The sequence below is a fragment of the Varroa destructor genome, unplaced genomic scaffold, assembly GCF_002443255.2.
Source record: "Varroa destructor unplaced genomic scaffold, Vdes_3.0 BEIS01000005.1, whole genome shotgun sequence".
Taxonomy (NCBI): Eukaryota; Metazoa; Arthropoda; class Arachnida; order Mesostigmata; family Varroidae; genus Varroa; species Varroa destructor.
Window position 1 is genome coordinate 29,342,510 of NW_019211458.1, and position 23,705 is coordinate 29,366,214.

The 23,705-nt window shown below is 38.9% G+C and overlaps 4 protein-coding genes and 1 pseudogene across 7 annotated transcripts in view; 2 read left to right on the forward strand and 3 right to left on the reverse strand.

Moving 5' to 3' along the window:
• LOC111251257 (uncharacterized) overlaps positions 1–7,049 on the reverse strand; it is a 16,830-nt gene extending 9,781 nt beyond the window's left edge. The window contains exon 1 of the mRNA XM_086991241.1: positions 6,909–7,049. The gene's annotated coding sequence lies outside the window, so the exon portion shown is untranslated. The remainder of the gene's footprint in view (positions 1–6,908) is intronic.
• On the forward strand, positions 290–22,190 carry LOC111250999 (uncharacterized). 3 transcript variants are annotated; one of them, XM_022807112.2, is made up of 8 exons: positions 298–1,226; positions 1,334–1,704; positions 6,055–6,326; positions 6,952–7,273; positions 7,633–7,809; positions 8,229–8,383; positions 8,743–8,869; positions 12,225–13,132. In XM_022807112.2, exons 2-8 carry the CDS (start codon positions 1,344–1,346, stop codon positions 12,368–12,370), a joined length of 1,560 nt encoding a protein of 519 aa, XP_022662847.1. In that variant the 5' UTR covers positions 298–1,226; positions 1,334–1,343; the 3' UTR covers positions 12,371–13,132. The 3 variants fall into 3 exon arrangements, with proteins under 3 accessions (XP_022662851.1, XP_022662847.1, XP_022662849.1); XM_022807114.2 differs by having other exon boundaries at positions 300–1,704; positions 12,225–12,366; positions 12,894–13,132; XM_022807116.2 differs by lacking the exon at positions 12,225–13,132 and adding an exon at positions 20,529–22,190 and having other exon boundaries at positions 290–1,704.
• LOC147755515 (V-type proton ATPase subunit e 2 pseudogene) lies at positions 9,110–12,145 on the reverse strand (annotated as a pseudogene).
• On the reverse strand, positions 13,097–17,490 carry Phb1 (prohibitin 1). Of its 2 annotated transcripts, none has more exons than XM_022807118.2 (5): positions 17,333–17,490; positions 16,796–16,898; positions 15,204–15,625; positions 14,281–14,448; positions 13,097–13,858 (listed from the first exon to the last, which is right to left on the reverse strand). In XM_022807118.2, the coding sequence occupies exons 2-5, from the start codon at positions 16,884–16,886 to the stop codon at positions 13,712–13,714; spliced, it is 828 nt and encodes a 275-aa protein (XP_022662853.1). In that variant the 5' UTR covers positions 16,887–16,898; positions 17,333–17,490; the 3' UTR covers positions 13,097–13,711. The 2 variants fall into 2 exon arrangements, with proteins under 2 accessions (XP_022662853.1, XP_086847368.1); XM_086991242.1 differs by having other exon boundaries at positions 17,345–17,362.
• On the forward strand, positions 17,745–19,242 carry Dhdds (Dehydrodolichyl diphosphate synthase subunit). The gene has a single exon (XM_022807117.2). It carries the CDS (start codon positions 17,937–17,939, stop codon positions 18,975–18,977), a length of 1,041 nt encoding a protein of 346 aa, XP_022662852.1. The 5' UTR covers positions 17,745–17,936; the 3' UTR covers positions 18,978–19,242.
• Positions 22,191–23,705: the final 1,515 nt, after the last annotated feature.

Below are 23,705 nucleotides of genomic sequence, written 5' to 3' on the forward strand. Positions count from 1 at the left end.
CCTATAGCCGATAACCTGGACTATTAGTATTAGCTTGAGCACAACACTTGCCGTAGTTGGGAATATTAGCTTGTTTAATGTTGGTTCGACAATCACTCTGAACAAAGGCGCCCATTAAGGGAACTGAAGTAATTCGATGCATCTGATTGCCTTCGCTCAACGTTTTTCATTTCTTGAATTTCATATCGAAGTGTTTTTGCAATACAGGATGAGCATCATCACTGACCTTGCTAGTGTACTTTCTCTGGAATCTTTGCATATTATTTATCATTTAAAATATTCTTTTATAATAATAATAATAATTAAAGCTTAAATGTATTTCTCAAAAGCGGTTAATTATTTTTACAGAATGCCAGTAACAGTACTTGTAGTGCCATGAGTCCGTACGCGACGACTGTGCAATGGCTGAGTACACAGCTCTCTCTATTTATGTAGTAATTACTCTAGTTATGTAGTACGTGTTACTGGCGGTTCGTGAAACAACTAATTAAAGGGTTGGTCATTCGAGCAACTGCGTTATGCAAGGGTGCCTTGTGAATCCCTGAATGGCCAGCTTTCAATTAGTTCGGTATAAACAGTGCATTTCCATGCGTTGGATTAAGTGCCTTTTTTTGAAAGTGTTCATACGCCAAGCCTAGGAAAAAATAATTCATCAATCAAATCTGACCACTGGAACTGGCGTTCCTAATTTTGCAATGCTCTTGAGCCCGATCTTTTCCACTTTCTCACGTTTCCCCTCACGGCTCCTTCTCACGCACACACTAATGCACATAGCGCACCTGTGGCCTGCGCTCTGTCGTCACCGGGCAGCACCGTGGAGCATCGCCCCACCCGTTCGCAAGTGAATGGAAATGGAAAGGGCAGTGAATCGCAGGAAACGAGCGGAATACCTTCGCATTATTGTAATTTTCCGTGAAAATGGATTTTAGAAAATAGACTTGGGTAAACGATAAAGTCAAGATTTTCGAGTTTGAACAAGAGGCTAGAAATCGACTAGCCTAGGTCCAAGATATTCTAATAATTGGATTTAACAATAGTAACAATTTACCGGCAAGATACGTGAATGCTATGTTAACGTCTCATGTGAAAATCTTCATGTGTTAGATTGCATTGTTATGAATCGAGGGGATGTACAGTGTAGTACAAGATGGTTAATGTACATGGAATCACTCACACGTGGAATCGGAGAAACGTGGAATTTTTTGAGCGATAAAAGAATTACAATAGTAAGTTTTCAAATTTCGCTAGTCTCTAAGAGTGTTCGAAAGGTTAATCTATTCTCGAAAGTGAACAACCGTAACAACATGTGGGCTGTGCTATTTTCTTGAATCAGTGACTAAATCATGAAAATTGCGCTGATGGATCGCGATGATTGTATAGAGGAGCAGGCTCCTCGCTCTCTGAAATTGACTTTTCCACCCAGTCGAGTAGGAGTCAATCCTGAAAAGGATTGCAGCTCTACGCGCGTCGAGGTGGTCTCTCAAGCGAATAACGGAAGTCAACACCTTCAAAACTATTGGCCTGTCTTCTCAGTGATGCGGCCTATTAACGAGAATTATCCGCATCCAGCCCCAGGAACTGAAGGTAGCACCGCACCTTCCGTTGGATGTTTTCAAGGTGTTAAGGATGTCGTCTGGAATTGGAAGCCACAAAATGGACACGTATTTCCTGAACATATGGATGATGCTCTACATATCATACCTGGTAAGAACAACATTGCACAATGTTAGCTTTGAGGTGCTTATCCAGCCACCCATCTGAAGCTATACACTGCTGCGGGTTATACTGGGTGTAGCACTCGAAAAACTTATATCTATTCACCTAAAACTCTTGGCGGTTATAAATTGTAGCCCAATTTGTAACGTTTAATTTAACACTAGTTTCTTCCAGTTTGTTGTCTGAAACTGCGAAAATAGCAAGTATGTTTTAAAAAAAATGTTTAGATTAGCTGTATAATTTTTCCAAGGTTTTGAATAAGACAGTACTTTATTAATTTTTGTTTACTTGTACAGCTTCGGCAACATGTAACCAACAAATATATTAAAGTCGCTTGGCGGGTGGTCAGACTCTTTGAGCAGTTAAAGCCCTATTATTGTGCAGCTAAGACTGGTTGGAGTTAATATCAGACTTTTCGTTATTCCGAATAAGCTATTCGAATTTGGTTTTCATCCTAGTCATTCTAACTATCTTAAAGTTGCAAGAGCACGCCCACTTATCATATTGACAACACTATTTCGAAAATGTAACAGATGTTGCATAAAGCATTATGTAAGCATTTCATGTTTTTTTTTCCTTTCAATGAATTCCCATAACCGAAATTAAAAGGGATAGAATCTAGGCCATGCATGTCCCCTGGAGCCTTTCAGTTTTCAAAGTCAGCAACTGGAGACCAAAGCTGAATAAATTTCAATATCTAGTTCTTATAAACTGAGCCCCTCTTTAATTTATTTCTGAGGATAAAATACCTTAGTAACAATTAAGTAGCATCCGCTTTTTAAACCGGTTTTTTCAGCATAGTTGTATATATTCAAGCAAAGCAGCGTTTCAACTAGTTTTTCGCCTTTACAAGATTTTTCTTTTTAGAATATAGGAGAACACGCAATTTGAATAGCAAAAGGGCTGTCGTAGCGGTAATCTTCCAACAACAGTAGCACTGCCGGAAAGCTGGCAAAAATAGAATTGATCCATGACGTTCGTCAATTGTTGCGAAGATCCTGTTAGTGTTATCAGCAAGCTTTCGTTCAAGTTACATTTGAGTCGTGTAACTTTACGTTCGACCAAGCAAAGGTCCGGTCTCGCATGTATCTACTCTTCGTTTTAGCAATAAGTCTGTTAAGATGATATCAAAAGAGCAGCACTGGGATGAACTCACTAGCTGTAACAAGTCGAATATTGAAGTTCAATTCTTCTCACAGCTATGGGACGCCGCTATAGACATCTTGACGTATGACAAGGGGTGATGGCACGATTTACCATTTATAGCTGTGATTCACGAGCAAGATTTTTTAGGAACATATTGCATGATATATATATTTAGAGCGAGTTGGCTACTGCTATAAAAAATAGATTCAAAGATTAAAGAAAATAGATTGTAAAACTAGGCGGTGTTAACAAATTCTCTTTTCGAACATACATAAAAAATACTTTTATTAAGAAGCAAAAGGCAAACATTGCCTAGTATTTATTAGATCCATTTTAAAGATTTTTAGTCCAAAGAGAATCAACCACCATTATATTGTAGACAAAAGTACACAATTTTTGCGAATAATGAAAGTAACCCGAATGATAGGAAATTTTAATCAATAGGTTGACCTAATTTTAATTTTTTCAAGCTTAGCACCAAGCCTCCATGTTGGTGTGAATAGCTAATACGGGCACGGTCTAGTATCCCATATAGATTAGTTAACGCAATAGATCGTTATTTTTGCAACGAACGATGCCTCTATATAAAGCAGATAACTACACATACGAAGTTACTTTTCGTGTTTTACGTTTGGTACTCCAGTGGTTAGGCATTATTTCGGACAGGTCGTTCTTAGCAGGAAGCGCAATTTGTTTACGTGCGGATTCGAGGCAGGACCGAAATTTAGCAAACAAACACGTTATCCACTGCGCTATCATGGATAGAAATACAGCAGGCTAACCTGTGGTTTGTGAACAAACAATGGATACATAGATCGTGCCATCAAGAATACTATTGGACCTGCGGCTTCACCGACGGCCGCCATCTTCTATCTGATTATCTTCTATCTATGTTCTCTATCAAGGCTGAGCAATATATTTTTTCTGCATCATCTACAGCCCTCTTCTGCTAAAACCGTTAAAAGTTCAGCCCTATTCCCCTTCTATTCAGCAAGTTATTTTGCTTAGATGCTGGCTATTCTTTTTCTTATTACGATGATGATTACACAGTTACCATCACGGCAAAGGCTAGCACAGTTGTTACCGTTAAGATGATATGTTTTGGACGACGGGTCGCTCCTCAGAACAATAGCTCTCTACTCCCTATTCATTCTCAACGGGGAGATAATAGTTGTACCGCGGTGACTCGAGAGTGGGACACCAGCGCCATTGGTGTCTTTCACCAAAGGCCGTTGCCGCCAGCGTGGGCACAGTGGTAGTGAATTACGAATGGGGGTGTGACACGTCGTAGGTCTCGCCGTCGCCACTGAGACTCACTGACTTGGTCGGTCTTTTCGTTGCCTTCCCGATTCTAATAACGAAACTACATACGTTGATAATGACGGCGTGGTCTTGATGGACAACCAGCTACCAGACGCGGAGACGACCTACTGCTTGGCTCCGTGGAGCAGTAAGTGGGGTATTATTAAGTGAAGGGGAAAGCTAATGTGCTACGACAATGCGTTTCCTTTCATCTTCTGGGCCAAACAGGTGGCGAAAGATGTCTGATACGCTACAAAATAAAGGGATATAGTGCTCGTAACGACAGTAAATGGAAGTTGGTGCCCATAGTGCTTATAATAGCATGGGTGGAGGCTGACTGCGAAGAAAGATGAGGACTGGTGTAGAAGGACCAGTTCACACAAAAAAAGAAATTTCAGCCCAAATAAAAGCGTTTTGCCTGCAAAATCAAATATACTTAAATACCCAAATGCTTATGCTTATATGTGTAAAGCGTACGAATTAATGCATTTAAGCTGCCGGGTATTTTCTGTCACTTTTTAAAATTATAGTTATTTGTAATAAATGTTACCAGATGTGCTCTTCTTTAAGCATACCATTAAGAAGACGATTGTCGGGGGTCGGCAAAATTGAGTCGTCTTCGAAAAATTATTGGCCATTTTAGGCCAACATTGAGGCAAACCTTGTATTTTGAGATAATATGTCTAAACTAAAAATGCACCATTTTTACCGGTGACTTTTTTACTGTTTTTCTGGTAACAGTACAATCCCACCACTGCAGAACTTCTAAAGTCTCTGAGCGAATAAATGTAATCAGTGACTTTTGCATCCCTCTGTTGAAATTAAATTGAATAATGAAAAAAAAAAAGTTTTGCAAGAATTGATGTACATGATAGTCTGATGGTGCAACATTCGGGCAACAGATACATTGAAATTATCCATTCGAATTCTTTCAATTGTTGCCAAATAGCTAAAAATATATGTATTCCAGCATCGTCATGGTGGAAAACGACATCTTCTCTGTTCGCTAGCTCCAACTTATTTTTTCAATGGCTTGATGTAATCTTATTAGCTGCTAACAGTAGAGGTCTGTTTTGCTGGGCGGCAGTAATTCATAGTGCACGATTTCTTTGCAGTCCCACCAAATGCATAGAATTACCTTTTTTGAGGTCAGCTTGGGCTTTGCCACAGACACTACGACATACATATTTATTTAATTGTACGTTGTTTTCATATGTGATCCACTTTCCGTTACGTGTAATCAGTTACTTTGAAAATGGCTTGACTTCGTCGCTTGTAAAATATCGCAGATTAAGATGCGATTCCCTGCACTCCAACACCAAGTTCCTCCCAATTGTTTAAAACTGTTTCGTAATTAGTTTGTTGGCGGTGTTCTGGGTACCCTCGTACCAGTGTTACTCTACTTCGCAATAATTTTATCAGCTTTTTTCACAGTTGGTCGATGGGGGAGTATCCCTCAGTTCAAAATCTCCACAATGAAAACGGCAGAATCATTGTTAGGCCATTTTTCCCGTTACACGCCTTATTATAAAAAGCACAGTCTTTTTTGTGGACCTGGGTAGCATTTGTGTATTCTTATTGTAATAAAATTGCAAAATAAAGGGATTTCTTTTACAGAAATTTCTCTCATCTTCGGTTTGAGTATAAACATTTTAACAACTTCAATATATCTACTACTGCCAAATGACAGTAACGCCGACCAGGGCCTACCTACATTATTTGAAATATACGATACTGAACTCGTCTAGCTAGCAAAGCGGTCAATACTTTTTTGATATATATATATATATATAATCTGATCCGATCGCAAATGTAAAAACTGTGAATTGCTAGGACTGAGTGGTCCAGTGAGTAAATCGTCTCAGCTATAAAGATTTTTTTTTTACACAGAGTTAGCCGTTCCGCCGTCTCTGCCTCCAAGAGGTTTAAAACCGGCAAACGGAACCCCAACGGTGACACTTCGGGCGTCAAGGCCAGCGCCCCTCGTTGGGACAACGGGCCTTCCGCAGCTGTTTCATGCCCCATTTTCGTCCCAGGCAAGCTCCTGCCCTGGAATGCTTCCACATAATCATAATTATACGCAGAGCCATCGCAAGCTCGTCAGTCTGATAGCCGGATTCGATAAAGACCACGTCAGTGGACATGTGGAGACCGCACAAAGTGTACGTGTAAACCAGAAGTTTCCTGTTTAGTGTAGAAGACCGCACATTCATTTTATGTAAATTACAAAATGTTGTAAATTTTTTCTTTCCAGATATACATGTGACTAACATATGATATACATGTCATGTACGTATGTGCTAATTTAAAAGATCCAATGCCGTTTAAAATTTTTTTTAACCCTAATTGTATGCCCATTTCGTGAATCTTGTGAAAATAAACAAGTTTTCAATATAAAGCTTTATGAGGTCCTTAGAAATAGCTGAAGAAATCGCTAAAAAATATGGCCAAACTTCATAAAATCATCCATGCGAGAGGCTCTTTTGAAAAAATATTAATTTTCATTATATTATTATTAATTATATTATATTATTATTAGTAATTTTACAAATAGACAAGCACAAGTTCCAGTAAGATTTAACAGAGATAGATAGAAAGGTTAGCTTCTCATCATATTTCATCGTTTTACTCATTAATATGATATCCAATAAACTGCGGTCTCGAACAAGACGTTTCATTGAATTAATAAACAAATATATCTTATGAAGTTTTGTGGTTTAACCCAAGGAAATGTTTTGCCTTACCTGTTATGGTGTTTACTGGGTGTGCATTTATTCCACGAAATAGTTTCCCATTGAACGCCACGATTTCACACTTCTTCGTGAATCATCTATCTATGAGCCAGCTTCGTTCTCGAAAGATTCGTCAGCATTTTGTGGCGGGAGAAACGACGAACTTCGACCCATGGACGAGACAAACCGAACGGCGGAACTCACAGACACAGCGCGAGTTGGCAGTAGAAATTCTGTTTGGGCCCACGATTTTGGAAGCCAAAACGATCCGACCGCAATCGAAGCCAACTGTTTCTGTTGCTGTTTTACCACGTTCTGTCTAGTGATGTCAATCATCTTATTAACAGCATCGGCTGTCCTCGCTATTATACATGGAGGTAAAAAAAAATAACACACTGGTCCCAGTGGTGGTGCAGTAGTAACTCTTCTGTCCATAAAATTTGGGGGTATGTAAGATAATTAAGATTTGCAAAACAAGTGTAAATGCCTCTCATGCAGGACCCAAAATGTCCTAACGGCAGTACTGGACGTGAAACTTCAAACATTATTAATACACATAATGCACACATGCAATGTATAGAGAATAAATCAATTACAGTACAGAATCATTTTTCTTATATATCTAAATTTGCTTGTACTATACAATGAAGAGACGTGGCCGGTACCACGATACGAAAATGACTGAGGTTAACTGCGAGTACTCGATGCATGACCGTGATTGCCTGTTCCGTTCCAGCGGAAGTGTATAGGCGAAAAATGGCTACGCTTGATCCAGACACGTTTTTTTACACGCTTGCTGATCGGAGAACGGATAAACGTGCAAGTTCATCGGCCAACAAAACAGCAATGACGCACTCTTGCGAGTCTTTTGTTGTTGAACCCTGTATACCGCATCTTCCGTACAATTTCACCGGTAAGTGTTAGCTTTATAATCCCTTTTGAATAGCAATCTGTATCAAGCTTTTATATTAATTAGTGGTACTGATGTCTTAATACCAGCTGACGAAGCCGAATGTTGTTACCTGCCTAAAATCGAGTCGTCGAATTTAAATCTATCCTAAACTTTACATAGACTTTTGCCTCTATATAGTGTGTTCAGAATCAATGACTTTGGCTTGAAATGCTGAGACGGATAAATATTTAGATACTAACTAACGACGCTGGTGTTCATCACACAACCGAATAGATTGTCTCGGTCCACGCACATTAATCATACATACGAATATTGAACTTTGCATGATATTAAACAAAGTACGAGAATTTTAATATTTTTTTAGACAGTTTACGGCAGACTGAAACGAATGACTAAGAATAAGCGTTATTAAAAATTAGGTTATCCGAACCTCGTCGGGCACAACTCGTCGAAAGAACTTAATTGGGATTTGAGAATGTTTCGAGAAGTGATGGACGGTGAATGTTATCCTTTAGCAGGCTTGTTTCTCTGCCATCTTCTACAACCACAATGTGATTCGCAAACTCGCCAAAAGGTGATAAGGAATTATTAAATATTGTTAACCGCACTTAATCTGATCCGGTGGCAGATTTTAAAATTGCAGAACTGCCTTAACTATAGGGATTTATTTTTTACCGCAAATCTATGTGTTTAACTAGGTCAGCCCTTACGAGGTTTGAGACCAATAAACGAACTTCCGACGGTGGCACTAGCGGGAGACTAGTGTCTCTCGTTACGAAAAGCCTTCCTCGGTTGCTTCATGTTCCACCCTCGTTTCCCCAGGTTTCTATCCTAATTGAACCATTCACGTATAAAAATTCACCACTTAAAAAAACTAAAGATTTAGTGCTATCAGATAAGATTAAATAGTAATGTATATATATACTATTTTAGGTGAATCCGCCGTGCCGTGAATTCTGCGAGTATTTCCTCTACCGTTGTAATGCCTTCGTTCCTGACCGAATTCGCTCGCAAATCAATTGCCACTCTCTGTCCAACCACAACTGCACCCTAAGGCCACGTAAGCATCCTTTCGCAACACGTCCTCAGTAATTTCCGTTTTAAGATTTAAAGTTAACTTAGTATTGTAAGTCTATAATATCTTTCGAATATAGTGTATTGATTTTAAATCAAATGAAGCTATCTTGATTTTGGAAATTAAGTGGCATAATTGTCGTCTCCATATAAATCGAAAGTCTATGAAGAACTGGAAGCATAAGGGATAATCGTAAAAATTAATAAATCACAATTAGCCGAACAGTAAAAGTAATTAAGTGTATTTATCTAGAATTTATTTTGGAAAATTTATTTCATAATAATATACTAATGACGATAAAAGTTAGTACATTCCTTTCCATCTTTCATGACAAAGGACAATCTATATCCTAAATAATAACATTTTTTTACTGTTAGCTAATCGTCGTATTATGTATAGTCATTAATATTTTATATTAATATTATTATTTTACTGTTCACTTTGTGAGATCACGTGTGTTTGCCTATCTAAATGGTTACTGTATCTTTTGGGGATTATCGGATGCCACGAATGTCGTATGAGTAGCCCACTGCATGTATGGGGCAAAGAAGCCATATCAGTGATATTGTTATTATCCTGCAACGCCTATCTAACTCTATGCAAAATTATGCAATTATATCAGTAGTAATAGTAGTAAATTCTCCTGTACGTACTAACAGCGGCTGCTCTGCATGTAACGTTCCACCTGTAGATATTGTTTCCTCTTTTAATTTTAGCATTTACATAATCGGCCGATGAATCTCTTTATCAATTACTTTATCCATATTTTATTTTTATATAGTCCTTTTTCTTTTTTTGTAATCTTCAGTAGTCACACAGTTGGGTTCAACATCCCCTTATCTCTTGCATATTAAACGCCTTCGTCTCACAGGCATCGGGTAAAAGATTTTAAATCAAAATTCCAACTTCGATCTCGATCAAATTTGGCCATAATTTGTTCTACTTCTGATTTTCGCACAGCGCGTTTCCGCTGACGGTTTTTTCATTGCGGCAAAGCCTTCCTATAGACTGCAACCGCCCATTGCACTGGTCCACCCACTGCTACCGCCATGATGATACGCGCGGATCCTCGGGCGTTGTTCAAAAGTAGTAACCATATCGACATCTCAATACGATAGCCAATCGCACTAAAATGGATGACGGGAGCGGTGGGAGGCTTTCCATCTTGTCGTACTATGCTTTCTTTTATACACTATATCTATTTCAACGTTTTATTTGGTTATCAATTTTTTTATGGTTCATTTTACGTTCGTTACATGTCTAACGAAATAAATCGAAGCTTAAAAATCAGTCTTTTATGTGATCTGATTTCATGTGCTTGTTTGCTTCATTTGACATTAGACTACGTGTATGCCATTGTTTCAGTTTGTATCTATTTCTTCTGTGAAACTAAAGGCAAAGAACAGCGCATGACTTTATTTCACTAACCGATCGGATCTCCTCTCCATTCAGTGCTCGATCGATCGAGTAATGTCCAGAAAATAGAATGGACAAACTAAATGTAGGCCATTCGGAGGTCGTCCGAAACACTACCAAGAAATACAAATTATGCTATTTAAGAAAACACCCTCCTTTGGCTGACTTTGCTCCGCTGTTCGATTTCAATATATCTGATGGCCGAATATCTGTTTTAGACTGACGGTGATTGATCCCACCGGTTTAACCTATCCAGGCTGCTCGCGCCGCAACTAGCGTGTTCTTTTCGAGTATCGGCCCTATGAGCGGGTTCATCTGTGCCATGTACGTACACAGCCAGAAGACGTAATAGCAGATAGACGACATCACAATCGCCATTTGTGCCAATGGACGCCAGCTCTTGTTCGGCACAAACCACGGAATACCCGCACCGACTGCCACCCATAGCAGCGTAAACAGGAATATAGTACCGCTAGAGGCGCCCATTGGAATGATCACTTGCCGAAATAGATTCGGCTACGCACACTGGAAATTAGCGTTGGCAAGACACCACTGCGTGTCTAGACAGTACTCAACACGATTCTAGGTAAAATTATCCGCAGAAAATTCGATTCCACCACACTGTACTGCGCAATGTGCCCACACGTTGGACTGCCCTACGTGCCCTGTGGTCAACTACGAAGATCTACCGTTGGCAGTTGCCAGCAGCCGGATGGCTAGATAACTCATGCCTGTCGTCTGCATCATCAGCTGTATTGATTTTACGAGAGGAAGGGCCCAGAAGGAGTCAACCCTGAAGTAAACTCAGAGGGCTGAATGCAGACTCTAGCCAGAGAATGGCTCCGAAGACCGAGAGTTGACGCAAGAGAGCGAAACGCCTCCGCGCTTCAATATTTTGAAATCGTAATGGCGCGAAAGAATAGCCTGAGTTGATGCAACAATAGTTGATTCATTTTGACTATGGCACATGTTAGATCAATTAATTAAATGAGTTACATATTGAGTGGATGCTAATACACGCATCTCTATGAATAGTAACCCACTGCATTTATTTGTGCACACAGCAGAAACGTTTATTGGTGTTTGTAGCCCAACTACAGGAAGGTGTCGGAGCTGACTTTTATTATCTGAAATATAATACATTATGACCGCGAAATAATTCCATCTAAAAGCGTTGTGTGTATGTTCATGATGAAATAACGTGCAAGTAACAACAAGTTCGTAACAAAGTCGTAAGTGACAACCTGCTTGCGAAGCCGAGCAAGCGTCACAGCTGCCAAATTCATTGTTAATAAATGTTGGAAACGAATGCAACCAACATCTTTATTGGTTTGATGAGAAGAGGCTTCTGTCTACCAGCAGTCTAAAACATTTTTGTAACGTAGCTTATATTTGCTGCCGTTTCATCCTTTTAGTAGTAACACATGGTCCGTGCAGTCAAAATACTAGGCTAATTGGATGTATTTTGTTTAGTGGAGCAGTAATATGTACCACGTACCTTACCGACTATATTTGATAATATATTCCATTGTACTGCTCAAATTGAACGAATATGTTGGCCCTTTCCAATAAAGCCAAGTTTCTATGTTTTTAGTAGTTATCTTGGTGTGAATAATAACACCTATTCAAGGACAACAAATGAACGGTTTTGTTTAACGCACGCATGGGTCATTCGTGATTTCTTTAGGGTCGGATTCATAAATCTGAGCAGCGTAAATCTTATCTGAAAGATCGGTTCTTGGTACGATACCTTTTATGGCGGATCTTATGATGGCCCTCGTAATCAAATAAATACTTATCGAAGTAATAAGGATCGATTTCTCTGACTAATATCTGACGCTACTTTTTTTGGTTAATTTCCAAAAACCGTTTGTAGCTATTCAGAAATATATCATCATTTCACTGTCGAATCTTATCGTTGCAGCATGCTCTGCGGAGTTGTTGGTCCTCAGCGAAGGCGAGAAAATTTGCGATGGCACAGTGGACTGCCCGGATCACTCAGACGAAAACGGTTGCGCCACGACGGCACCTCCAATGCTACCCAATAGTTCCACTACCAGTCTGTGGTAGGAGATATAGGATATTTTTTATATTATTGTCAAACATTATTCTCAGCACTGCCTAAGGTTATTTTTACCTTTTTGCGGTGTGGATACTTTACCGAAAATTCACAGCATGTTTATCCACATGTATTTTATTACGCTCGTCTGATAAATGTGAACATGTTTTCCTCACATGACGTTATCAAATGCATGTTCGCCGAAAAGAATTGGAAGTCCTTTACACAATTTGGAATCAAAACATATATATATATATATATATATATATATATATATATATATTTGACAAATCAAACATTCCAACCAACTAATTTTCAGCATCCGAAGCTAGGTTATCAGTTTTCACGTATTAAAACCAGGCAAGCAGCGATAGAACTGTTACACTTTGTTAGGTTTTTTAGGCACAGTACCAAACATTGTTTTTAATGGAACGACGATAATAATTGCGGGATACAATTTATAAACAAATGTTCAACCGACAAATAGCTCGTCAGCGAATTATATACTTCTCTGCTGGTTTTTCTTTTTTGTAGATTACCAGGAGAACTCCAGATTGCCCATATTTTCCGCCGGGTTTCGTTGATATATGATATCAGGATATGTTTTTATAAATTTCTAAAACCAGGAACTGAGCTATTTCGAGCCACCATCTACCACCTGTAAACTAAGTCTAAACGACGACAATAATGACGAGCCATGCTATAGCTATGTATTTGTTAAATGATCATGCAACTGCTTGTAAAATAAAATCCCATTTATTCTCGTAAAAACACATGGTATTTTTCCTCTGCTTTTCGTCTGGTATTTTGCATCCCTTTGCTCCATGAACAAATTGCGTGCTTGTGCAGCTATGTATAACTTCTTCAGCTCATTTTTTTAGACGTGTCCTCACATTTCCGTAATGTTAATTTTCTATACTTTTAGCACACCTCGTCAAAATCACCATTCACTCCGGGCGTGCCCGAGCAAGTTCCTTTCTCATATACAACAATTACTGTGGCTAGATTTGCCAACTAGATTTTTTTCTATATACCAAAAGGGAAAGAACACGCGTAAGTTCTGTGAAATGAGACATGTGCACCGCATTAGAAAGCATGACACCAATGAAATTAATTTACCGAAACTTTTGACATGCGATGCTGCACGCAGCGATAATACTATAGTGATTGTGTATTACTAATAAAACAATAGAAATATAAGCAATTCAATAATATTAGCGGCATTAATAAGAATAGTAATAGCTAACGGCAGCGCCGTCGTATGCCACAAAATAGAACTGCGGCTTGCAACGGGCCGGCCTCTATTAAACGCATGTTACGTTTCGATATCTTGTTTTATCGGTTTGCTTAATCTAATTGCCCGTTGGAAGACTCAACAATATATTTTGCCCATGTGGTAAATAAGCAACGTTGCGTGACCGACTTAGCTGCATAGCAATATCTTCGGCGGCCTCTAGACGACGAATTTCAACGAGGGCGTCACCGGCATCACCAAAGGCCTGTGACGGAAAACAAGGAGAAAACACGAAAAACCTATCAGAATAGATATCGTATATACACTTTGTAATTTTTCAAAGTAACCAAACAAACTATAGTATTATTACTAAAGTAATAAAATAATAAACTTCTAAATGCATCATATGAGATAATTGTAGTATAGCATTATTATTAAGATAGAGGAATGAACTCAAACCACAGTTATAGTTCCACTGAAAATCTCTTTTTACGGATTTTTGCCTCCTCTTTTTCTCGTTGTACAAACCTAGCATGCCCAGCATGTTCAAATGAACTATCCAACCGAGGTTTGAAATACTGACAACTTTTGACGATGCCGTAATTCCACAACCAGGCTACTTATCCGGTCCCATTCGATTACCTGTTTATTCGTAACTGTAAAAAATACGTGTGTAGAACGATTTACCTTAGCGAGCAGAGAAGCGGCCTGAGATTCACCTTCGGCCGAGATGACAGCGGCTTTCTTCTGCTGCTCGGCCTTTTCGACGAGAAAACGAGCCCTCTCGGCTTCCTGCTGGGCGACCTGTTTTAATTCGACGGCGGCGGTAAACTCCCGTCCAAATGTCAAATGTGTCTACTCAGCCGACAGTAGCAATAAATAAAGCTCATCTTAGCATAGTTATGAAATATACGTTTAGATCGTTGAGTATATGAAAACAAGCAGTTCTAGTCCATTTCCTACACAGAAAGTGAACAATTTATCTTGACATGGCTTGCTCGGCCTAACCTAACCAAGTTGTATTGCTTATTGTCTCTCGTACGTTATGAATTGCCTAATATGAAAAAGCTAAATAACTCATCATACATGCACAGAAAGACCAACAATTGCTGTTAATCGCGCCTATGAAAAAGCAGGAAAGCTCGGGAAAAATTAATTATGCCGCTCAAATGGCGTTTTGATTGCCCTGATTAATACTTTTACTTTAAGTGTGCGTCATACATGAACACCTTTTTATGGAAACATACATAAAGTTGCTATGTAATAATCTGTTACTGTTGGGTCGATACAAAATAATGTTAAAATAAACATGCCCTAGCGTTTTGCTTCACATAGGTGTTCTTTAACATAAAGTGCGAGATAACGGCAGTTTATATAAATACGAAGATAAATAGCATCCAACCCCTAAATAGTTTTTTCCTAAGTGACAACGTTTTAACTAAGTTTTGACCCTCAAAAGGTGGTCATTTTCTAATATCAGCTCTGTACTGAACAGTCGTGTTCAAAAGCAAGGTTGAATTTTACTTGGTTCAAACGGTTGCCTTTGTTTGCCTAACACTCATCAAACAATAAAACCACTATTTAACATGGTGATGCACTTAGAAACATACGATTGAGATGTCATCGAGGATAAGACCGAATTGTGCGGCTCGCTCGACCAAATCCTCGGAGACGCGTTGGCTGACCATCTCTCGTTGGGTGATCATTTCCGAAGCGTCGAATTGTGCCACTACAGCCTTTAGAACTTCGGTAGTAATCGACGGTAAAACCCTCTCATCGTAGTCAACGCCGAGAGTAGTATAAATCTTTGGCAAAGACTCAGCAGCTGGCCTATAGAGAATACGCAATGTAATGCTTACAGTCTGCAAATCTTTCGATCCGGTAAGAACGGGCACGTTTCGCGGCTGTGAACGCACATCGTAGATAATTGGCCTCTGCACCCACGGGATGAGAAAATGAGTGCCTTCGCCAACGACAAAGTTTTTCACGCCTGTGAAGCGATCGAAGATAACGGCTCGGTGCCCCCCGTCGACTGAAAACACGAATTGAACGATAACTGCTGACTGGCGAACTAGTTCTGGTGTAACGCGCTAGAATCACTGAAATCACGGTATTGCGATCTGATTTGATTTACAGGTATTAGCAGGCACATTGACGTCTTTGTGACTTGTGTTCGCTGGTTTTTGCGATAGATACGATAAGTCGCATAAAATCCAACTAATGTTTTTGCCCTGGCCGACTGTTGACCAAGTGCGCCTTACGATCTTCGAATTTTAAGACTTACAACAAACTTCTAGAGAAGCTACGGGTGCGCGCACCCGAACGCTATTTTATAGCTATGCATTTTCAATACATGTAAACTTGGTATTGTTAGCATTTCTTCTTACTTAAAAAACATCTTTTCCCGTCAGGTTTATAACAAGACTGTGTGTGGTGCTCATCAGTTTTCGGAAGATAAACGGATAAAACGAAAGATAATTCAAGGTACACATATCGCGAGGACTGGCAGTAGACGTAGGATCCCGATTTTGAGCTTTTTTTCTATCTTTGTTGCAGGAAGCAGGAATATAGTTTACAGAGAAACCGACGATTGCTTAGATCTCATTAGATTAAATGCCAGCATCATAAACAGCAAAATATAACGTCGAAAAATGTTGAGGAAGCATGTCTTCGTATAGTGAAGCATAGTAACCAGTCACTCTCACAAATGGTCGTATGAAACATACAAGCCATTGCACATACAGAAAATGATTAGCTGAACTTTCCCAAATGTATATTGAACCATTAGTTAATAAGTCCAGTGTGTTTCACAGACACAAAGCTGATGTATGGAGTGAGGCCACATCAAGTCAGAGATAGCATTAGTCTCGTGAAAATCCGCGTAATAAACCACCCTTATGCGCCGACGACGATCGATACGATGAACAGTTATTCTTCAAAGATGCATTTTGCACATTAGTGTTGATCAAATTTATTTCACGATTTGAGCGTATCACTGGAACAACGATCCTGCAGTGACACTGCTCAAGCAATGACTCATTGTATTGTTTACTATAGAATCGTGTCCAAATAATAGGTCGATCAGCAATACGAAACTTATCGTTGCTCTGACATCTATTACTGAATAGAAGCAGACATTTTTGCCTAAACCATACTTGTTGTCATGAAACAACGGTGTCAATGGTGTAAGTTCTAAACTTACCATTGTAGAGGGCACTGTTTACAATTCCTCCAGCGACAGTAAGACCGATACCGAGTTTACCCAAAGTGTTAAAAATCTGCGCGGCCGCCATGTTGAGTTAATACTATTAAAATTTAGGAAAAACGAAACAACCGTAGAGCATGAGTGAGTGTCTTATTAGAAAAATAGTGTTATTTTTCTAGTGTTATCTGTATCTGGCTTAAGTAATGGCTCTATAGCTTAGCGGTCGAACAATTGAAAAGCCGGCACCACCCGCGCGTACAAAGGCGCTGACCGCGTCCCGTCGAAATCAGTGTGCATTGTTTAATCATCAACATCACAAAACTTATTTGAAATTGTTTTGTAACAACCTATTCTCTCAACTCGTTCAAGACAACCGATTCTTAACAAGAAGCAATTGAACTCAATTTTAATAAAGGAACAAAAAATGCTGATCGCACGTGGGTGCGCGACTTGCGTAAACTAACAACAACGACATTGGATTAAGATAACTTTGCGCCGTAAACTGATTAAAATGTAGCCCCTAGTCGAACTTACGATTCGACGCACCCGTTCGATGTGGGAAAATACTTGAAATGCAGAAAATTAACAAGAGACGTCACAGCTAAGTTGATTTCACAAGCAAGTGACCGGCCAAAGTGCACGACACAGTACGACTTCACAAACTGTTAAAGATGGCCGATTTCGACTTCTGCCAACAAAAATAATTAGCGACGATTTTCTACTGCTAGAACCTTGACCTTGATAAAGAAATGAGTGCGGATTATAGGCAGTGTCTCGGTAGATTTCTGCAAAATTTGAGCGAAAATAGGTTGTCCCAAAGAAGTGAACCTGGGCAAAGTCACTTGCTTCCGTGCGCTTCTTTCTAATTAACGGAAGTGCCGGCGAGTCGCGCTGTTCCGGGGCTGCGAGGGTGATACACGTCATGTGGACCCGCCGATTACCCGCAGCCTCTGATTAAACTAGTATGAGTATATGATTCGGCTGCAGACGTTCCATTGTGGCATGCGATGCTGTGGAGTGTTTTCTAGGAATCGCCGATTATTGCAGATGCTATGTGCAGGTGACACGACAGCTAACCGGAGCGGTTATCAGTTTGTTAGCTAGTCAACACAGTGCCAAGTAAGGCGCGCTGAGCTTGATGCCGGACTCTGGAGGCGGCGTTGGATCACAGATGTTGGAAGTGTCGACTATGGAGAAGAAAAAAACTTCAAAGGATGGGCTGTTGCGTCAGTACGAATTGTCGTGGTTAGAATCGATTACGGCCCGCGTTCTGCGGCAGGGCCGTATACCTAAGCACTTAGCGGTCATTATGGACGGCAATCGTAGATATGCCAAACTGCATAAAAAAACAGCAATTGAAGGTCACAATGAAGGCTTTAATAAGTTGTCGGAAGTGTTGTTTTGGTGTCGTCAGCTTGGCATCACTGAGGTGACGGTATACGCATTCTCTATAGAAAATTTCAAACGAAATCAAAAAGAAGTGGATGCGTTAATGAATCTAGCAGAAAACAAGTTCCGTGAAATTCTTGAAGATCGAAAACAGTTAGAAGACGAAGGCGTCCGAATCCGAGTGCTTGGCAACACTACCTATCTGCCCGTGTCACTTCAGCAGGTGTGCGCGGAACTCACACTAGTAACCCAGCATAACACGAAATACTTTCTTAATATTGGACTGAGTTATACGTCTCGGGAGGAGATGTGTACTGCAATTGAAAATCTGGTTGCAGGCGCGAACAAAGGCATTGTTAAAGTACGACATTTCAGTGAAGCGCTCTTATCGTCAGCAATGTATTCACGTGACTCGCCTGACCCAGACCTTTTGGTGCGGACCTCCGGTGAAGTTCGACTATCGGATTTTCTATTGTGGCAGACGGGTTTTACTGTGGTCGAGTTCATTCCGTCATTATGGCCAGAACTTACTTTTTGGCAATTTCTAGCTGCGATACTGCACTATCAATGGCAAGCTCGAAGAATTATCGGCTGTACAGGATATAGTGAAATGGGCGGGAAAAAATCGACGTCGCTAATCGAAGCGGAGGACTTCGGTACCTGTGCAGCGAAAACATCCGGAGTATCGGAGTTTGACGAGTTTATTGAACAGCGCAGAGTACAACGACTAAAAGACGCTTCCTTAGGTAACACCATCCAACAAGTATGGACTGGCGACAATGTCGTTTAACTATATTGATTTCTTAGTGAATGTACAGTTAAGGAAAGTGCGCAAACGATGAACTTCTCAAGGAGATTATCGAGCCGAGAAAATATTTTAATTTTATGTGAACCGTGTGCGAGAGGTATACTGTAGTGTCAAATATTAACAAATTATTTTTTAGACCGGTTCGTTCACTCTACGTGTGCCACACCAAGATGCAATGAAGTAATAATAAAATCAATGTTATTGTATTGTGTATAAAATAAATATAAATATATATACATATACTATATCTGATTGTGTTTTAATTTGCTTTTTAGCAGTACCTAAAATAGTGGCGACTTCAACTTACATTGGCACCATAAAAAAGTTCTGCTGTTCATCTAATTATACCATTGCGTCACACAAATTAGTTGGGAGTCGTAATTCTAAATGTGTGTACCTATATGTTTTCTATTCTGCTTTGCTAGTAGATGGAACAATGGCATATATAATAACAAATCAAAAGGCATGAAACGATGCAAAATTTACAAGCAATAATTTGTTTTGCAATTTGCGTTCGAATGTTGGAAAAGTTAATACGTATAGATAAATGGATAGCGGAGTCACAGTGTGTGAACGTAAATCGCTTATGTGCCGTCCGCAAAAATTTGCAGAATTCCGTGGATAGCGTCACATCATGTAACACATGTCTATGTGATTAAAATAACAAAAAAAGCAAACTACCGAACTTCATCGGGAATAGTATCATTTTATACCTCGCCGGTCACCCTATCCGATGTCAGAAACTTATCATAAGTTTCGTTGGTATACAGATCGATTCGTTTCAACATTAATCGTAATAACAATAATAAAACTAACCAAGCTGAAGCATGTGCACAGCTAGAGACCCTTAAGACTTAATAGCTGTGAGGTACTTATTAAGTCTTAAATATAAGTAGCTGAATAATTTACGACTGATATATTATAGAAAATCAGGGTTACTAAAAGTCGCTCATACTAATCAGGGATTTTGTGTAAATAAATATTTTGTAAATTGTTAACCAATGTTTCTTACTCGTACAGCAAATAATATTCTGAGGACGGCTACCTAGATGTAGGTTAGATCACAGCTCTTCTTCTACTTTAGATAAAGGATTAAACATAATTAAAATATACAAATCGATTGTATCGTATTCAGGGCTTTACTTCTTGATGAGAGTAAACAATTGCTAGTAAAAATAATAATTATTGTTATTTATTGTACATTTGAAGATGACGACGTCTGACTATTATAACAAAATTAAGATCGCAGTACTCAAGCAAAAATTGAGAAAAAATATTTTACAAATATTACTGTACTTAGCTAAGACAATATACACTGGCGATACTTTTATCATTTAAACGTTTTCATTAGATATGTCAATATTTAAGCGCAAAAATTTTTTTTTTACTAAATAAAATTCTACGGTGTTGGACTCGAAGACTGAGTTCTAAATTCAGACAATTATGTATATATTCAAACACGTACACCAGAGGCATCATTAGAGTACTCGGTTGTCTTTGTGATGGTATAGTGATAGAGTGTTTGCCTACTAGTTCCAGGAAAACGTGGTAATCTAGGTTAGAACCCGGACGCAGTCGCACTTCGTTTCGTGCTAGAAGGGCTCAACCATTTGAAGGAATACTTAACAGCAGTACTGGACTTAATATTCGAAGTGGTGAGACTTGTAAAAAAACAATAACATGTGTGACGCGTCGAAAATATATGCACTAAATCACATATGTATAACATGAAAAAACGCTTGAATGTAATACTCTAGTTTCTATACTGAATTTCACAAACAACTTTTCGCAGTTTGCATTAAATAAAAAAGTAGCGGTTATTTGCAGCGCGAACGACTAAGCCAATAATCGATTCCATTTGTTTTTTGCAGAGGCTTGAAATTATTTAGCATCAATACTCCGCCTAAAATATAATGCCAGTGTAAAGCAAAGATGCTTTCAAATGTGTGACTGCCAGGGATATACTATCTACGCGTGTTTATTATTAAATTAAACATATTTCGTATACATTCTGTGTCACTGAAGGGGACAAGGCTAATTAATAAGTAGGGTATCTTTAGAGTCTATCTAGTCACACATCTAAGACAGGGTTTAACCAATATTATGTGTATTCGATGGCAGCTGAGCTAAAAGGTGTAGACCAATACGAGATAAATTGACGAGTTATTCTAAGCCGAGGCATCGAAGCAGCGCCACCAGAACAATTCATTGCGGGATCCAGCACTGATATCGCTAATGAGGAGTACGACAACATGTATCGATATGTTTTGCTTTTTACCTGAAATTGTATATTTATTGCAGGTTCCACTTGTTTACTACGCTAGCTCATTAAGCGATGGAGGTTGTTTCAAAGGCGCATATACTTTCGAGGTCGAGCCGCTACACATGTATCGAACTAAGCTAATTCTCATGGAAAAGGTGTATCCGAAAGCTAAGCCTATTTAATGCCAATAAGTTATATAATGCATTGGCTTTTTAAGCGTTTTACAGGAACATAAACTTTAGGCAGACCTCCTATATAGCTACTAATGCCGCGGCTGGACTGATGGCGTTGAATTAGATTGACAACCTCCATTCGTTATAATCATCTAACGCCTTCTAGACCTGAGTTAGTGCTCTTCCTAGTGGTTCACGCGCTAGATACTGTTAGATAGTCGGCTAACGTTTAAAATGGTGTGTTCTTTATCCTAGTGAAACAGGAGTATTTATAACAGCGCACCAGAAGCAGCAATTACATGATAGAATTTTATTTCAACCATTATTATTATTGTTTCTTAGACAAGCAAAAATCAAATAGCAGGTAAATCTTAAACTATCCAAAACAAAAAAGTAAAATTAATTAGAGATCGTTGTAAAGAAGCGCTTGGTTACAGAATCATAGTACGCAACTTCATCTGGCAATGACATTATCAAGGACCTTATAATTAAATGAAATTAGGAGTTTAAATTACTGCACCTTCTAAGGCCAGAAAACGTTTCTTGGTGTTTTATTCAAGTCGTTCGGCGTTACGTAAGACGCCTGGGTTCCAACACAGAACGCAATATATCTACGCTCGCCTTCTAACCTTGACTACCATATGGCCTGAAGCTTCACAGATAAACACGTTAATCGCGCTATCAAGGATATGCCTTTTTATAGAAAGTGACCAACAAGCGCTTTAATTACTGCCCATACTGAAAAGCTTTTGTGTGCTTATTAATTTAACTTGGATTAGTTAACAAAGGTTGTGTCAAATAATATGATATTTTACGTTACTATCAGTTTCTCTGCGGCTTCTGAAGATTCCGAGACGGATTTTCAAAAAAGCTTATATTTAAAGGACTTAAGAATTTTATCGAAATTGATTAACATCTATATATATATATATATATATATATAACAGCTGCCTTGTCACCAGGACTTGTCACCAGAAATTGTCAACCAGGACATTTAAGTAAGTAAGGGTTTTACATCTTTTTGGATCTTCAAAATACTTTGGTCATTTTAAACCTATACGTTTTTGGAACTTCATTATTAGCCAACATTTTTTGTATATAAGTACTTTAACGAGCTTACTTCTACTAATATCACTTAACGCACGTTTGAAATTAAAAAATTATTTGCGGATTAAAGGAAGAGTATTTTGTAAACATCTAGCTATTTCAGTCCTGGCGAAGCTGTATGCGCGGTAGATGGTGACGATACTGATTAAGGATGACCGTTAAGGATAACTTTTCTAACACATAAAAACATTTCGTTGAAACGTCTGTTTTGTTCGTAAACAGTCTTGGAAATAAAACATCAGAAAAATTCTCCATTTAGACATGTTACCCTGTACATGTAAAGGACTTCCGTGCATACGGGTTTAAATTTTACACGTTAAATAGCATGGTAAAGAAGGTCAATACATTGGGCTATCTGTCTCAAAAAAAATGCGGACATTAGAGATCTCCATCTTATGATAAAACAGGACTGTACATTTTAGATCCTTCTGAAATGGATCTTGTCTAATCATGGTAGGAACACTTTTTAGAGCGTTATTTTGTATGTACTTAAAACGCGAGTTTGCTTTGTAATTGCACTGCATTTTATTAACATTCTTTAAAATTGGCCGAACTTAATTAGATATACTTAACTTTATAACACTGCCACTGACTTCGTGTATAGTTATGCTAAGCATTTCAACCGTCTCAATCATAAGGCGTCTAAAACTTGAAGCAACCAATCTTATTGAAACATAGAGTGGTACAAAAATGAAACAATTTCCGAAATTTCCGTGGACGAAGAAAAGGTGTAATACATCCATAACCGCGCGCGGCCTCTTCGATGAAACTGACGGGAGTCGTTGGGAATAGGCAATATTCGTAAGCGGGGACCGACAGTGGGTTATAAACAACCCATAATTGTGTAGCGGTTGTTGTTTCACCGCCATAAGTCCAGAAACTGCCTAGACATATCTCCACGTTTGCACTACATTATGTACGAACGTATAGAAAAGCATTTTTGCAAAAAATTACAGTTAAAACAGTATCCTGCAAACGTTACCCAAATCAAGCAAAATTGCATCACCCTTTTTCTACGTTGACATTTTTCCTATGTTAGCATTATCATTGCTATTGTCATTAGTATAGAGTATCACTTATTTAAATTAAACAATCTTGAAGTGCACGTACATACGCAAAAATACATAGCCTCCGAACGACCCAAGTAAGTTACAATCATAATTGTTT